The following is an 18,395-nucleotide window of genomic DNA, read 5'->3' on the forward strand; positions in this document are numbered from 1 at the left end:
TTAAGACTCTATTGCAGAGGTCTTCAAACATTTTGATGACGAGATGCCCTTGTCAAAACTTTTTAAGCAGGACCCCCTCCAGACAAAAGAATCTAGAACCTGGTTTTGCTCATCATCGACAACTATAGACAACTATAAACGCCCTTAATTCCCACAGAAAATACTTCTTACAGTGGGGAAATAATATTTAACAGTGTTAAGAAAACCAAAAGTCAGTGAGCGTGAGGGCATGGTCAAAGGTGTAGCTAAAACAAAGGGCCTCATTTATGAGGAACTGGAGTAGGGCAGCACCGCAAGTCATGCTGTGCTGCGCTGCCCTACGCTAATGTGAAAGGGCAGGAATACACTGTATTTATGAAATACGGTGCATTCCTGTCCTTTACCCCTGCGTTGGTGCAAAAATTGGTGCTTAACACCAACTTAGGCAAGATTGTTTTTGTGCAGGAAGGGGCAACTTCCTTCACAAAAACAATCCCGAGAGGCGTTTTCCTTTTTCTATGTGAGATGCAGAATGCAGCTCACACGAAAAGAGGAAAAAATTAGGAGAAATAAAAACATTTGTCCTTGTTACACCTCCGCTGGGGTGGCGTAAGGTTTTGGCGCTGCCCCAGGTTTATGTGATTTTGTAAACCTGGGCAGCATCAAAAGCCATAGGTGTTGCGTGGGAACCCCACAAAACGCCCATAGAACGCCTCCTTGACATAGAATAGGGCAGGGCAGGGCAGTGGCTTGCGCTGCTTTGTCTTACTCAATCAAAAAAAGTGATGCTCTGTTATGAATAAGTCCCAAAATATTCTGTACGTTTTTTTTAGGTCTTTCACCATCTGGTTGCTACAAATAAAATAATAGGGGGCTTAACTTTAAAAATTTTTAAAGAAGTGGGAAATGCACTGTCGTACTTTATGAAACCTCTATTAGTTGATGCACTGCAGAGGTCTGTGAGTAACCAGAGAGCCACAGAATTAAATCTTGGGTTGTGCAGTGAATAGTGACTTGTGTATTTTTAGTGCTACAAGGTCACAGCTTTTGACAGAAAGAACTGTGAATATGTCAGTCATTATTTTATACTTGCATTACATACAGTATGATAGACTCCTACAAAATTTGCTAATAGTTTTATGAGAAAATGGTGCTTCCAAAATGTAGATTTTAGTAATACCTGAGCATATGTAATGCATTTTTTTTTTACATAACTGTCGCTTCCACTCCACTTTAGGGGTACTAAGGGCTGTGATGGAGCAAGGACTCGTATAAAAGAGACTTGTTCGTAAGCAATCCTCTCATATAAAACCCGTAACAACTTACTAATAATGTATTGTGTAAAATTAATATGCATTTTCATCACATATTTATAAAGGGGAAGCTTGCCTATGTGTTATACTAACCAATAACCCGAGTAAAATCCAAAATGGCTGCTAAAAGAGCAGGAAATCCTCCTGCGCATGCGCCAGCTGCCTCTACGTAAAATGATGCTTTAACGCTTTGGAGGGAAAACTTTGCTCATGCGCAAATGCAAATAATATGGCCGCTTGAAAACTCACATGCTAGGCATCTGCTGATGCTAGAAACTAAAACAAATTTTCACTAATTTCTAAAGTATTAAGATTATTTTTAAGTAAATGGGATTAGAGTAGTGATAGGTGGTATAAAGTGAAAACATTTATTTTTTAAACTATTCAATTTTCTCGACTTTTCTAATAGTTCTTAGAGGGACCGTGGCCTGTATCCCATGTGACCTGCCACGCACGCGCCGTATAGATGAAATCCAAGTCACCCTGCCATCCTTGGATGTCCTCCAGAGGAGAAGCGGCAACATACCCTGGGAACTGACTGCAAAAAGGAAAAGCACGTAACAAATTGTATTCTTTATATTGATAAAATTGTGGACATGGGTGGTAATAAGGATTTTGTGAATAAGTAATAAGGGGTGGGAATATTAAATAAAGAACTATAGAAGTTTTATGAACAGCTAGCATGGTGTGATGATCATATGCCTTTTGCCTGCCCAATCAGAAGTAGAGTTTCCCTAAAGTTGAAACATTAGTGGGTGGTACACGAGCAAAGTAAAGATATAATTGGGCTAGTTTAGTTAGTCAGAAAAGCAGAGATGCTGATGCTGTAGCTAAGCTCACCTTACAAGAAGATGCTGAGAGACTGAGATGTTGTCTGTGAGCTGATCGAATGCTGAAGGAGATTTGCTGACTTGGAATTTCGAGCTATTTAATTAGAAGATCGCTGAAGAATCAAGAAGGGAATTAGGCTATTAGAAGAAGATCGCGGAAGAATCGAGGAGGAAGATAGTGTCAGAGAGGGGTGCGACGCTGGCACCGCATCTAGAAGAGGTCATCTATCCTGTCACAAGTCCTGTCATGAAGCCTGTTCCAAGACCTGTCCTGAGGCCCTTTGTCTTCTGATCCTGGATTAGGAGACCCTCCCAGCTCCTTTGTTAAGGGGGTTGGTTTCCACACCATCCTAAGTAAATATAATTCTGTGTAGTGTGTCATTGTGCTGCTCTCTCTATCCTCTTTTTCTCAGAACACTGTTGTTGTAATGTTCTTTTATAAGGGTGACTTTTGATTAGTAATTGATTATCCTCCCAGAGAATACGGAGTTTGTACTGTATTCACTCACATGATTTTACTAGATCAAATTTAAAACTTTTGTTGAGTCTGTGGTTATTTAAATGAACAAAATAAGGGATATGAATTGCATATTAAATCATCAAACAAAATCTAACTAAAATGATCTATTGACCTCAGGAGAGAATTATGATCAGTGAAAATTTCAGTTGGGAAAATAGGTAAATTTATCTTAAAGCATTTTTTTTCTTAAACTTGACCAAGCCTAAGTGTGTGTGTGAGAATGAAAGTTTATGGGCCCAAATGAATGTATTGATTGAGTGATTATCAGAGGTTGGTATCTAACCGCACGCTCCATCAGCTGTGTAAATACAATTAAAAGCATGCACTTCACAGCTCAGTTGTTAACTCTTTGCACTGCCTCTCAGAAAAACTCAAATCTTTGTCATCACAAAGCTTAGAGTGATTTGATCAACGGTTACCAAGCACCTTTTACACTTGCAAATTAACTAATAGAGCACATTTGTATTTCATTCAGGCAAGCAGGCACTCCGGTACGAGCTTTTCACAGCACTGGAGACTCAATTAATGAAACTTCAGCTGAAGCATTTTAACTATCGAAATTAGCAGTCCTTGGACGGTTGCCTTTTTCCAGATCGAAAACAAACGTTTTGGATTCCAGGCACAAGTGAGGCTGGGGAATGCACCCCCCCCCCTTCCCAGAACTCCACGCCACCCCTGGGGATCGCGCCCTACATATTGAAGACCTCTGCTCTATTAAAGGCTGCATATGGGTATCTGAAATCAATGCAGCTGAGCCACCGTTATGCAGAATGGAATGTAGATGTTCGGTGACAGCCACTAAGTCTGTTTCAGTGCTACAGGAGGGTCTAAATCCGGAGTGAGAATAGTCCACCAAGTGTTTGGCTTTAAGGTAGTCTGACAACTTAGCGAATAACATTTGTTCTACGATCTTGGAGATAGCCGGAAGCAACAAAATTGGTCTACAGTTGAATAAGACCAAAGGGTCCGCAGATAGTTTTCTTGAGCAAAGGAACAAATAATACTAGCTCGATCCGAGCTAGTAGAAACTGTACCAGAAGCAAGAGATTGAACAGCTGGCCGAGAAAAGGACTGTGTGTCTTGACCTAGCTTTAAGATATGTGGTGTACAAGGGCCATTCACTGAACCTGAGGAACAAACAAAAAGGTTTGCCTAAATATCATCTAGGACAGCAGGCTCAAGTGCTCAAGACAGGGACTTGGCAAAGAGCTTGGAAGGGGAGGGGCGAAGAGGTAGTTACTATAATTACTCTAAAGGTAGTTGTTTTTTTCTGAAAAACTACTAAATTATCACAGTTACTGCAAATGACAGGCCTCCTGTTGAAGAAGAGGTTTTACAATAGAAAGTATTTATTTACCACAATGACTCGATGCTGTCAATTAAAGTGGTGCAGGCCTTTATATGTATCTATTTAGGAGCATGCCATGTCCACTTTAAAATTCATAGTAAACTTGCAAAACATCAGTCTGGGCTTTTCCAGGAAAAGGGTTGTCAGGTAGTTACAGATCAGAAAGCACAAAGACTTAACCATTGCAGGTAACTGGTCTAGTTCTTCATCAGAATCATATCAGACTAGATAGTTAAAATCGTAGATATTCAAGAATCTGTTCAGCATGATGATCTTGTGCACTTTTTGTAGTCTTGTTTACTTGATCCTCTTGTAGAAGGCTAGCTCAGTATATAGTGTCCACCTACGGTGAGGCACTGTGCACTGAGCCCAAGTAACCTTTAGTGATAGTGTTTAGGTCCCTGAAAACCACAGCTCTCAAGACGTAGATGTGGAGAGCAGCTAAGGCTTATCCAGTAGGGTGTAAAGCAATTGCTTGTACCACTTTGGTCGGTCAGTAACCTTTTTCCACACAAAGAAAGAACCACACCAGGTGAGTAGAAAAATACTTTATATTTATTATTACACACCAACTTGGTATACCTCCTACCTGGAAGGTATCAATTACACACGAGAAATACTTCGAAACGAGGTAAGTAGTGTAGAAAAACACATAGGGCCCCACTGGAGGGACAAAACCATATACTAAAATAGTGGAATGTGTAATAGGTACCAAAACAGTACCAGTACCCAAGGTTGGAGGACCGCAGGGTAAGCAAGGAACCACTCAAGGCGAGTAGCTAGGGGCACCCAGGTGCAAAGTGGTTACACCTGGTCAAACGTCGATAGGACAACACATGTAAGTCACGGTTTGGAGTTTTAGGACCCTTCCCAACGGACCCTGAAGGAACCACTTGGAGGAAGGAAGGTTAGAGAGTCACCCCACCTGTCGATATCCAGGAGAGACGGAAACCTGCACCAGGGAGCCCGGGTGCATAATGGTGAAGTGATGTTAGAAACCTCCATAGACGCCAATGGAGGGTCGTGGAAGTTCTGCAGCTACAGCGTCTCGTGGACCAGGATGAAGAATACAGACGAGAAGAACCTGAAAGCAGAGGGGACAGACTCCAAACCACCCAGAGGTAACCAAGAGGCACAGGAGGACGATATCAGCCCTGATTGAAGTTTCTTGCTGAGGTGCACTGAGAAGAAAACAGCAGATCTGAAGACCAGACGGCAATGTTATAGATGACCAGGAGCCTCTCACGAGCTGTCCCACGTCGGTTGAGGAGTGCAGGACGGTCTGGGCCGGCAGGACCACCAACAAGCCTTAGCAACTGAAAACAATGGTTTGCGGGTGAAAATGCAGGCCAGCAAGGTATGAGGGACTAACGCAGCAAGGGTGAGTCAGGACCAGCCAGAAGAAATCTGTGAAGCACCCCCGAGGACCCTCTGGCAGCAGACACAGGCGTCGCAAGGAAGCCGCAGCAGCAAACATGAGAAGAAGCCCTACGAGGCAAGAGATGCAGGCAGGACGCCGTGGTTGGTGCTGTGCAGTGCTAGAGGCAGGGGCTGCTTGGAGATTGAAGATCTTCCATGGAGACAGCCAACAAGCCTTGGCAACGACAAACACAGGGAGGCAGTCACCGTTGGCTAGAGAGGGACTAGAGTCTCCCAACTTGTAGGGAAGATTTGTCGGGCCTCTGGGGAACCAACAAACCACCACCTGTACTGCAGAGCCAGGGGATGTCCGTGGGACAACAGGAAACCGATTGTCGACATTTAGTTGCCTGCGGATGCAGGGAAGTGACTCCTTCACTTCAAGGGAGATTCCTTCAGGCTGAGTCCTTGGTGACTTAGTGGATGCATGTCCACAGAGATGTAGATCTTTGGAAAAGCACAGGGACAAAGATGCAACAGGATTCTTCCTACAGGGAACAGTCTTGTCATTGGTCCTGAATTGAAGAACAGCAGAGTTCCAGTGTCCACCAGCAGAAGAGTCTTTGAACAAGCTTCAGAAGCCAAGCAGTCTGCTCCAGAAGTTGTTGTCGGGACAAATCTAAGGGCATATGCTCAGGGGAGCACCTCTTCTGTGGCAACCCACCTATCAGAGGGGAGTCAGGGATGCTAATCAAGATGTCCTAGCCAGTCCGATGCTACCAAGGGCCAAGATTCAACATTGCAGAATCAAGTGGCCACCTGGAGGAGCTCTGGGGCACATCCCTTGGGAGGAGCTGGACAGTGGGTGGTTACTCCCCTGTCCTTTGTGTAGCTTTGTGCCAGAGCGGGAGCCAACAGCTCCTGAACTGGGTAAAACTGGTTTATGCATGGAGGGCACCAAATATGCCATTCAATGCAGTCCTGTGGCGCTCAGAAGCGCTACACAGGTAGGTATTGGGGGTCCTCTAAGGAGCCCGTCAGTACATGGTACCATGTAACTATCACTGGAATCAGTGTTGTTGCATGATTCCAACACGTTGGATACCAAACATGACCAGGTTCGGGCAGCCATTATGTAGCTAGACATCTTGACTTTCTAGTGTCCATTACGTACCTTACACAACCCAGAAAATTGAGTATGGTGTTTGTTGGGGTACCTCTGCTCAAGCAGGGGCTCCCACACACTTAGAACCATGCACCCTGTTCTTGGGTTGAAGGGCTTCCCTAAGGGGTGACTTACAGGTTTTAAGTGCAATGACCAGGATATAAGGGAAACCTTATATCTGAAGTGAAGGGTGCATGCACCCTGTCACGCAGACTGCAATGGCAGCTCTGCAGACACAGTTTGCATGGGTTCTTATGGGTGGCACAATACATGTTGCAGCCCATGGGATACCCCTGGTGTACCAATGCCCTGGGTACCTCAGTACCATATACCAGGGACTTACAATAGTACCCCAGTATGCTAATTGTGCAGTGAACGAAGAACTTACCAGTAAATTTAGAAGAGATCGCACAGTCACTGGGGTCCTGATCAGCTGAATCCCAATAAACAACTGTCAAAACACACTGACACCAGGTAAGAAGTGAGGGTATCTATGCCAGAAAGATCCTACTTTCCTACACCTCTCACTGAAGAATGCCTAATGACCATTAAGGTGAAGCTTTAAGCACACTGGTAAGGTCAGGTGTTAGTGACACAACAGTCAGCCCCTGCAGTGATCAAATAAATCAGATAACTTACTCAAATTCATCATGAATAAAATAAATACATTCAACAAAGGAACATCTACTCCAGATTGGCACCTCGCCTCAAAATCCCAACATACAAGAGAAAAAAAACATAGGTGGCACATCTTTCTCTGTTCAAGCAGTAATGGAATACATTACCCTCAAACATAAGATCCACAGATTAATATCTTATTTTCATAAGACTGCTCTAGAGTTGGCTCTATCCTACATACCCACCATACTCAAACACAAATGTACAGTATATCCCTGTGTATATTGATATTTAATTTTATTATATGTATGTATCTATATATATGTATTTCTTGATATAAATATGTACTTATGTATCTCTGTATTACTTTACTCCCACTGTAAAAAAAAAAACTTTGTCTCTGATGCACTCCCCTACATTTCACCTTATACCTCTCTCAATATATGCTCTACCTCCACTCTCTGACTCATACCATCTACTATGATCTCCAAAATAACCCTTTCTAGACTCTGCCCCTCAATTATAATCTATATTAATACACCACTAATCCTTTTTGGGTTCCGGAGAAGCGTGCTACTAGCCAAAAAACACTTTGGCGCCTCGTCTAGGGTAGTAAGCGCTATATAAATACAATTACAGTACTTCAGCAGGAAGAACAAGATGAAAGAGTGGACAAAGCAAGAGGCCAGAAAACAGAAATAGGAGCGGTACTAGGATAAAAACGCAAAGAGTAGAGTAAATAACCAAGATCAGCCAAAATGTTAAAGAAATAAGTCTGTAGGCAAGGGACCCAGAGCTGGGTAAAAGGCAGAAAAGAATTAACATTATTTCTAAATTGCAAAAAGTTTAATTGTATGTTGTGTGTTATAAATGTGATTAAGGTGCTACATGAATGTGACTTCAAGATTTATAGGTGTAATTTGTTGTTCAATAATTGAACCAACTTCAGAGCTACTGGTTTAGGTTTTACTCCCAGCCCCAAAACTGTAAATATATTTACTGGAGGGATCCACTTTTTTCCTACAAGTCACCGATTTCAGTTCTACTGAGATAGTTAAGAGGTTTCAATACAAAATACAGAGATTGTAATTTAAGGGTTCCTAGGTTCCAATGATCTTCCTGTATGTGTAGGTTAATGCACCTTCTGCATGGATCTGTGTTGCATTTGTATAATAAGCCCCAATCCTTATAATTTCCTAAATAAAAAATATACTGAAAAGTACTCCTAAATTGCACCAATTACGCTCTCAAGATGTCACAACTATCATAAAAGAGCTATGAACGGGTCTCTATTGGTTCAGCTAAGATTTTGGTAGTAAGAAGCGCAAGTGGATTATTCTAAAGGCCATGAAGATCCCCGTTTCATTCTGCCCTTTGGACGAGCAGTTTTTTAAAATAACTCCACACTCTTGTCCAGTATAGACCTACTGCTTCCTAAATGTATTGTAATTGCATTTGTATAGCGCTTACTACTCCTGACGAGGCGTCAAAGCGCTTTTTCGGCGAGTAGCACGCTACTCCAGGACCCATAGAGGATTAGAGTTAAATTAGTATAGTGAAACATGCAAGTAAATTTTAAGTGGTGAATAGGTTAGTCAGTTATTAGGATTCGGAAGGATAGAAGAGGAGAAAAGGTTTGTATTTATATAGCGCTTGTTACCCCTGATGGGTGTTGAAGCGCTTTTCTGGCGAGTAGCACACTACTCCGGAACCCATAAAGGGTTAGTGTTGAAAATTAATATAGCGAAATATGAAGTAATTTGAGTGGTGGATATGTTATTCAGTTATTTGGATAGAGATGGGTAGGTGGCAGGATAGAAGCCGGAAAGACGTTCGTATTTATATAGCGCTTGCTACCCCTGATGGGGTTTTGAAGTGCTTTTTTGGCGAGTAGCATGCTACTCTGGAACCCATAGGATTAGTGTTGAATTAGTATGGTCAAACATTAAATTAATTTGAGTGGTGGATATGTTAGTCAGTTATTTGGATTGAGAAGGGTTGGGGAGGGGTGGAAAAGGGAAAAAGGTTTGCATCTATATAGCGCTTGTAACCCTGATGGGGTGTTGAAAAGCGTTATTGGCGAGTAGCACGCTACTCCGGAACCCTTAAAGGATTAGTGGTGAATTAGTATAGTGGAATACGGAATTTGAGAAGTGAACAGATTAGCCTGTTATTTTGATTGAAAAGGATAGTGGAGGGATAGAAGAGCGAAGGATTTTTTATTTTTTTTTATTAATTTTTTTTTTTTTTTTTTTAAGGTCATAGCAGTAGATGGAGGCTTTTGGATGCGAGTAAAAAGGGGTTTTTGGAGGGGAAGATTCAGAGGGAAGAGTTTAGAAAGGTTTGTTTCCTGTCAGCAGAATAGAAGCATCCCCGGTACAGCAACCATGTAGACCAGTGTTTAAATTGCATGTGCTTATTTGAGCAGTTTTATATGGCGCGAACTTGCACCTGGGGTACTGGAGCGCTCTACATGAGCACCAGTGCCACGACACAATGTCATGTTGATGTTTTTTTAGGTATTGGACAGAGATCGGGGCTCGCACTGGTTCCCCTGTTCCAAAGACGGCAGTTCTGGCCGTAAAGCCAAGCCGAAAGGGAGCTGTTCAGTCAGTCATAGTTTCCCCTGGGGCGTTACGCAGAATGTGATCCATGTACGCCCGGGTGAGCAAGCAACAGAGCAAAGCGTGAGAAACGAAGCCCTGGCACCAGCACATAAGCATTATTTATACAATGTCAATAAGCGCCAAAGCTGCAACCTGTGTGACATTCACGTGACGGAGTGAGCCCCAGGAACGTATAAAGCGTCCAGACCCGACCCCAAAGGAGCCGCGAAAATGGATGTAACTATAGCTCGCTCCGATCTTTCTTGGCCCGCTTCGCTCCATGCTGCACCATTCTGATCCAAGAGGTAGCATCCAAATCTGGATACCCTGCCGTGAAAGACCCTGGTTGCCAACAACTGGCGCGCAACTAACTAACCTCACGTGTACCTGAACCACGCAGCTCGGCTTCGGCTAGCCGGCGCTACAAATAACGCGCGGAGCCACTCGCCGACAGCCGGAGTAAGAACTGCTGCGGACATGAGCGCATGCTAATAAGATCGCGGCCAATCAGCAGTTTCAAATCCTGTGCGGCGTATTGCGATTGGCTAAGGTGAGTGAAATGCTCAAATCCTAGGATAGTTCTCATATCGTCAGTACCGCCCCCTCCAAGAAGGTCTAGCAGAATATGATCAAACATGGGATTGGTTGTTAATCGACCCAGAAGTGGTAAAGTTATTGAACGAATGATATCCGTTGAATGATCAGCTGGGTTTACCGGTAATAGACTGAGTTTACAGATGATCTGTGTAAGTAGGTATATTTAGTTTTTACGTTGCGATTAGTGCCTATGCTAAGTGACAATTAAGTAAAAGTTTTCATTCTGTTATTACCCAGTTAGACGAGTTTAGAAGCCTGGACCTCAGCCCTAATTTTGCATAAAAACGCACTACAATTTAGCCAAGGAGTGTTACCGTCTACCTATCTTCTTTAGAGGGCGCTGCTGATTGCGTAGTTGTATTTTAAAGGTTGTTAGTAGCAGCAGCGTATTTCAATACGTTCAGTACAATTGTCTTGCTCAGTTTAGAAACCACAGTATTTCTCCAAGCAGTAAATAAAGCATTTTTTGTGTAACTGGTAAATGGTGTGATACAATCACTAAAGATTATGTTCAGAACTAGTATAACGGCGCACTGCATAGATTACCAAAAAACCATGGGTGTTTTGAGTGGTTAGCTTTAAAAGTGGAGGCGAGCAGGGCAGTCCAATTATTATCACTGACCTTCTGGGATTTAGCACAAAAGGACCCTGCGTGCCTCCCTAGATACAGTTATATTGTATATTAACACCACTGAAAATGGAATGAAACGTGTGTCCAGGTTACAGTATGTCAAAGGGTAATTCAGCTGACTGAGTACTGCTAGAAAGTTTAACTTCTGCATTGAATTTACTGCAAGTTCAGCCAAAGGAGGAAACCGCACATTCTTTCATTTCTATAGGGTTTTTATAGTTCTGTAACAAAATTGCTTACTCGAGTGGGAGAGACTCGTATGTGACTACTGTTTCAGGGCTATCATTAAGCCTGCATTGTAACCATAAGGAGGTGTCAAATTTGTGGCCCGAGTTATGTCATTGATGTGGCGTTAGGTTTATGAATATTGCACCTCAAGAATTTCTGTTTAATATTGCACCTCAAGTATTTCTGTTTTTTGAGGTTTGGTAACTGGTCTAACAACAGCTATTCTCAGCTGCATAAGAAGTCATAACTGTTGTTATGTTTGTTTTTCGTCTTTACATAGTTTTGCAATGCATTGGCCATCAGGGAAATGTTTAATGTTCAGTGGGTGAAATAAATATATTTATTAGTCAAGTTTTGGGCAGGTCTTCAAGCTGCAGAAGAGGGTTTTGACGGCTCCTGTGAACTCGGAGAAGGATGAGTTGTTAATAAATTACATTTATAAGGCATTCATCAAAACTCGACTGCAGCATGAAGGGTCTGAAATCAATAAGAGGTGGACACGGTTCGGATGCAATCTGTCAGTTTGTATTGTTAGGTATCTGTATCTGGTACGGAAACTCATGAAATAAACATTTGATACTAAACGGAGAAAAGTTTAGGGCAATAATTGTGTGTATATATTGCACTTACGTGGAGCTTGAAGCGCTTTTCGGCAAGTAGCACGCTACTCCGAGACCCACAAGTGTATTAGTGGTCGGTTAGTAGAGGGAAATATAAATTATTATTGGGAGTGGTAAACATGTGAGTCTGTTAGTTGGATGAATAGGATAAAGGATGGATAGAGGAGGGAAGAGTTTAGAAAGGATTATTTGGGAGTTAATTCATAGTAGTAAAAGGTTTGGGATGAGTCGGAGAGTGGAGGTAGGGAATATTTTGTTGTGTGGAGTGGGTAGAAAATATATAAATGGGTAGATACATAAGCGGTATAAATGCATAGATATTTTAACATGGTATTCAGATGGAAAATAATAAGTAAATATAAAATTGTACTAGATAAAGCCCCATATGGACATGCATGGATACATTTTTACAAACACAGGCTTTCAATTTTTGCTGTAAATTATGTTATTTGTTTTTTATTTTATTGATTATCATTTAAAAAAAAATAATTACATTTTCCTTCCCCACCAGGTATGTTTGGTTAGTTCCCCAAATATTTTTTGGTCTACTTCAATGGGGGAGTGATTCGTTATATACCTCTGACTGTGTGAAACAATATATCATGTCGCTGTGCCAAGCCTCTAAGGTCGAAACAAGGCCCCTGTCCCATCGCATCGCCACTCACCATTTTGCCAATAATAGCCCAATGGCAATCAACTTGCGATTCGCTTTGTCTACTTTCTTATTATAACCCAATCGGGCCATGAAGGGGTCCATCTCCAGTGTAGTGTCTGTTATGTTTCCTAATTCTAGTATGACCGCCCTCCAAAACGCAAACCCACTCAGGCAGTACCAGGCAACATGTATAGAACCAGCCTCCCATTCCAAACATCTGTCACATGCTGCTATGTCCTGTAACCCATATCTGTATAGTCTCTCCGGGGAATAATATACCTGGTTAATATATTTGAACTGGATAATTCTATGTCTCTCTCTCATTTTACGATATAGCCCTGATCATGGCTCAACAATACCTCCAGCACTCATCATCTATGACAGTGCCTAGTTCCCTCTGACATTCTTGTCTCGCCTTCATCATGGATGGTCTACGGACTCCTTGTGGAAAGGCGTAGAGTTTTGTGATTAGTTTAGTGCGTACCTTTTCCCTTATCATGGATGAGAGTGCTGGCAGGTTTGGGGGTTCTAGCATGTCTCCCAGGAGATCACGTAACATGTGCCTAACTCTAAAATGATGAAAGCGGGCCATAGTTGTCGGAGACTCCGACTCGCTCCTAAGTGTTTCCCAACTCTTCACAGCCCCATCTCTAAATAGGTCTCCCATTTTGGTGATCCCTAGTGACCTAAGGGCCCTCACAACTCTATTTTCTCTCCCAATTTTGAACCATAAGCACCAATCCACTAACGTACAGTGAATACAGTACTGAGCCAGCCTGTTTTTCCAATAGATTCCACAAAACGTATTTTCAACAAGGATGTGACCGTGTTCTCCACTAGGACTCGAGCCACTGGTTCTGTGTATAGTATTTCAACTAGCCGCTGAAAGACCTCACCTACTCATATACGGCGGAGTACTGGTGGCAGAAATGCCCATTCGACCCAGTCGAACGCTTTTTCGGCATCAAGGAAAACTACAGCGGCCCTCCCCTCTGGAACTGTTTGCTGTATTGCGCCAAAGAGGGTGCAGAGGTTAGAAGTAATGTTGTGCCCGGGACAAATCCAGATTGCTCTGGCCGTTTCACTCCTGGTAATAGAGGAGCTTGCCTATTCGCTAATATCTTAGTGTACAGTTTGGTATCCACGTTTAACAGGGAGAGGGGTCTGTAGGAGGAGCATTCACTGGGAATCTTGCCTGGCTTAATTAAGGTGATAATCATAGCCTCATGCTTGGAGGGAGGCATGACACCGGTTTGCACCATTTCCTCGAACAATGTGATCAAGCGCTGTAGGAGAAGATCCTGGTAAGCCTTGTAAAAGGCCACCGTAAGCCCATAGTTTCCCTGTACTTTACCGGCCTGCATGCTCATGATGGCTTCCTGTATTTCTGACGAGTGTAACGGTGCCATCAATTGTTTTCTGTGGTGAGCCATGTCATAGCTATATGCTCCAACTAGTCGATCATAGTTTCCTTATCTGGGACAATACGTTTGTGATATAGGTCCGCATAATATCTGCGAAACATATCTGCTATGCTATCTTCGTCATATAACTTTCGCCCCTCCTCGTCTAGAAGTGCCCCAATCCCCCCTGCTTCATGCTTGGGATGCATGAGAGCCGCCAGGGTTGCACCTGGTCATTCCCCCTCACATATAGCCTAGCTGTGGTATATTAGCACATGTGTACAACTTAACTGTTGGTGGTGTGATATTCTACCAAATTAGCCTTAAACTCACCCAGTACATTCCTGTGCGTTGGTGTCTCGATTCTAAGTCTGCCAACTCCTTCTCCAGGAGCGGGAGCCTACCTCTCGGAGATTTCAGCACTCCTAAGTGCTTGACGATTGTGACACCTCTGGTGTAAACTTTAAATGTTTCCCATACCGTAGCAAAGCTCTCCACTGACCCCACATTATCAGTAAAGAAGTCTTCTATGGACTGAGCTAACTCTGCTTTAAAAACCAGGGCTAATAGAGAGTAAGAGGGGGATCGCCATGTGAACGCGTCTGCCCTCCAGCCCTGAAGCTCCAAATCAAGCAGTATGGGCAATTGATCAGAGTAAGTGCGTGGTAGAGGTTTGCAGTGCAGGACCCGTGACGCTAAGCCCTTGAACAACAGCCAGTAGTCAATACCTGTGTATGTGTGTGTGTCATGCACAGCGGAGTAATGTGTGAATCCAGTACCTTGGGGCTTTTGATATCTCCATAGATCAACTAGATTGAGTAGGTCCCCAATGTCACAAAGTGCACATGTGGCTTCAGAGGGACGACGGGGGAGGCCCTTGGAACGATCAAATGCGGGATTCAGTACACAGTTGAAATATCCTCCCCAGATTTGTGGCAGATTGTCCTACTGTAAAAAGCGTGCGCTAAGTATATGATAAAACTGTGGGTCATCGTAATTCGGGCCTCACACCCCTACAAGCACTACTTCGAGTGGTCTTTGCGGCAGGGGGCCACCACATACCTGCCTCCTGGAGCAATGCAAACCTCCTATAACTGTATCTTGGATCGGCAGTCCCCCCATATCAGAACTCCACGGGCATGCAAGGTGAATCCTGCAGCACAGTAATGGCTTTGCAGGCACTGTGGTGTCAGTGTGCTGCTATTGTGTGCTAGGTGTGTCTCCTGGAGGATTTCCACTTGCACTGCATGCCTTTTGAGATATGCTACCACTTTATGAAATTTTCTCTGGTCATTAAGTCCTCTTACATTCCATGTAAGAAATCACATCTGTGTATTAGCCAGTTGTGTCCCTGCCTGGTATTTTGATCTTCAACCCTCAGCCGCTGCATAACCCAAACCACCAATAAGCATTCGGTGGCAAACACATGGGGGTGGATGTCACCCACTGTTATGTACTCTGAGTTTCTAACCGTATGTGTAGCAGCAATTATCACATTTTGTCTCATTTATCCCCCTACGATTTACATGCTGTGTGAGCGTTCTTTAATGTCTTAACAGAGGTAAGGAACCTGCCGTGACGTAGATCGGAAACGGTCTTGCCAGTAATGCGGGTGTAAAGTCCTTATGCTGCGTTGGCTCCCCTGCTCATCACAAAGATATTATGGAAAATGTTATCCACAGCAGATCTCACTCCATGACACACCAAACATTACCTCTCTCAGAAGTGATATCACAAGTTAGGCTCCCTCCACTCCTTGTCCTTTAATATTCCAACAACATAGTTAACTATCTACTGCTCTTCTGAGTCCTGAATAGCTTCTTCTTCGCTCGGGGTGTGTCGGTGGGATTTTTGCTGAGTTCCAGTGTTCTCTCTCTGTTTGAGGAAATGCGAGACCTGCCTGGGATCTGTGAAATAATATGCGTTCCCTTCTGCCATCACCCATAGCTTGGCAGGGTGTAACCTACTATATTCCAGCTGGAGCTCGCGTAGTTGTCTCTTGGCTGGCAGGAAGAGCCTTCGTGCTTCTTGGACTGGTTGGGTAAAATCTGGGTATAGAGATATCTTGAAACCCTTTTAGCATAGTGTTTTCAGTTCTATCGCTTTGAGCAATGCGGCATCACAGTCTCTGTAGTTTGAGTCACGCTATAATTGGACATGGGATTGCACCTGGAATTGGTCTTGGCGCCAGAGAGTGATGAACACGCTCCACAACAAATATCTCAGAGAAAGTGTCATTCCCCAGAAGTATGGTGAGGAGGTTCTCCACGTATTTTCCCAGGTTTTCTATGTTGGTGGATTCCGCCACTCCCGCTATTCAGATGTTGTTACTTCTTGAGCACGCTTTGAGGTCCTCCGTCTTCAGTTGTAGAATGTGAAGTAGCTTGTCCACATTTTTGGATTTTGCAGCTTCCTCATTTAGCACATGTGCCGTATCCAAGTCCCTTCTCTACTGGGCCCAGCCTCTGTGTGCTTATCCTGGCGCTCCGTCATCTGATCCATCCGAAACGTGAGCGCATCAATCTTACCATCTATTTTCGTTGGGCTTCACTGCATAGTGGTTAGTTTTTGTTTCAGTTCCATATCCGTTGATGGGTTTGCAGCTTCTGACCCCGATTCCGCCGAATTCGTATCAAGCTCTCTGCCTGGGGTCCTGCGGACCTCGAACTGCAGCTAGTCTGATTTGCCCATATTGGGTAACTGTAGTGGGGAAGCAGTTCAAAACAAATCAAAACTTTCTTTATTCGGCCTTCCGAAGACAGGTCATAAAAGATACAGATAAAAATACAATGGTAAGACATCTCATAAAAGTTCCATCATTATAAAATTCAGCAAAAACAAAAATGATCACAGGAATTTAATCACGGCTAAAGTGACAGTGCATGTAAGGTGTCTGGGCAAGGAGCATCAGTATAATTTTAACAATCGGTTAACAATAAAATCGGATATATAATAAATATGGGCTAAAAAAACACTCAGATCCCATCATCAACTCGACCTATTCATTTAAAACCCCGTTAAGATCAACCTAAATTCGTTCTATGGTGCATAATGTACTGTAAAAAATTGGAAACAATATAGACCAGCCCCGCCCCCTCCAATAACTGTAAAAAAAGGAAAGCTGGACGACAAGTGCGAAAACCCATGCGTTTTAGTAAAGGGATAAGTAGTTTTTTTCGTTGATCCATATAATATTTACAGAAGAGGGTGGTATGGATTGTGGACTGGGTAGAAATCCCGTCGCAGGGACAGGGAGGTAATGTTTTGGCCCAATTATTTCTCAACGGGAAAACGAATAAACGGTGGAAAAAATTCAGCCTAAACCTGACCAAAAGAAACAGTTCATAAGCAGTAATGCTATAAGTTAGGTAAGGCTGTATCCCAAAACCCGTCTGAACAGTCAAACTATGTCTAACTGATTGCTTCATGACCTCTGAGGTGAGTCGCAGGTCTTCGAGGTGGTTAAGACAGAGTTTATAAAAGACCTTCCTCGGTATGTCCTGAATCAAGGTGGGATCATAGTAATATTTTACTAGCCCTAGGTCGCTTAAAAAACTTTTAACATAAACTAACCACCTAGATCTGGGTGCGTTTTCCAGAGCTTTACAGTCTTGGATAATTGTTTGAGTAAAGACTGTTTTTTCCGACGACCAAATTCGGTGCCACATACGGAAGACCCAATTCCAGGTGGCAAGAAAAGTTTGCAGCAGTGCTTGGTAGTGCAAGAAGGTACCTCAAAAAAGAGTTCTCTACCCCCTGAATGGGATCCACGGCTACGTGGCCCCATAGACCCGCTCCATACAGAGCCACTGAAATACATTTGGCTTTGTAAATTTTAACCATTTCCACGGGAGCTTTTGTTCCTAGTTTCCTGGAAAAATTTACAAGGGCGGTGGTAGTTCTCATAAATTGAAGTTTCCTGACATCGACTGCCGGTTTCCAGCTTAGTTTTTGGTCAATCATGACACCTAAGTAAGGATATTTATCTGTGATCGCCAGTTTTTCGTTATTCTAATAAATAGCTCTAGTTTTATTTTTTTTGCCAACCCCAGCCTTCATAACGAAAGTTTTTCCAATGTTGACCTTGAGATCCAGATTGGTCATAATAGATACATACCTGCTTAAGCCCCTCTGTAGTTCGTTTGGGGTGCGGGCCAATATCACCGCGTCGTCTGCGTACAGAAGAGCCGGTATCAGACGGTTGCCTACCATAGGAAGGTCCTGGGCCCCCCTCAACATCTCCCTCTCCAGTCCGTTGGTGTAAAGGGTGAAGAGAAAGGGAGCCAGGACACAACCTTGCCTGAAGCCCCTCTCCACTCCGAACGACGCAGTGAGTTCTCCACTGGTCCCAAACCTCACCCTGGCGGTCGCATCAGCGTATAGTTCCCTCACAAAGGTAACTACACTCCGCTCCACCCCCAACTTTGGAGATCATTTCCGGCAACACAGAGAAGCTCTAGATCATTGTAGAGCGTAGCGCGCTCACTAGGAGCATTACTGCATATTTTAAAGTTCCCGTTTTG

The 18,395-nt window shown here is 43.4% G+C and overlaps 1 protein-coding gene across 3 annotated transcripts in view; it reads left to right on the forward strand.

Annotated features, from left to right (window-relative positions):
• Positions 1–10,196: 10,196 nt before the first annotated feature.
• The window catches only part of SMC6 (structural maintenance of chromosomes 6), a 918,345-nt gene continuing 910,146 nt past the window's right edge, over positions 10,197–18,395 (forward strand). Inside the window, exon 1 of one of the 3 annotated variants that reach the window (XM_085610645.1) lies at positions 10,197–10,288. Coding sequence is in view for 1 of the 3 variants with exons in the window: in XM_085610643.1 (XP_085466769.1) it covers positions 10,476–10,488 (13 nt within the window). In the remaining 2 variants the exon portion in view is untranslated. Of the gene's footprint in view, positions 10,289–10,345; positions 10,489–18,395 lie in introns of those variants that run through there. The other 2 variants (XM_085610644.1, XM_085610643.1) reach the window with 2 other exon arrangements.

This window comes from Triturus cristatus, chromosome 6, assembly GCF_964204655.1.
Source record: "Triturus cristatus chromosome 6, aTriCri1.1, whole genome shotgun sequence".
NCBI classification, from domain to species: Eukaryota; Metazoa; Chordata; class Amphibia; order Caudata; family Salamandridae; genus Triturus; species Triturus cristatus.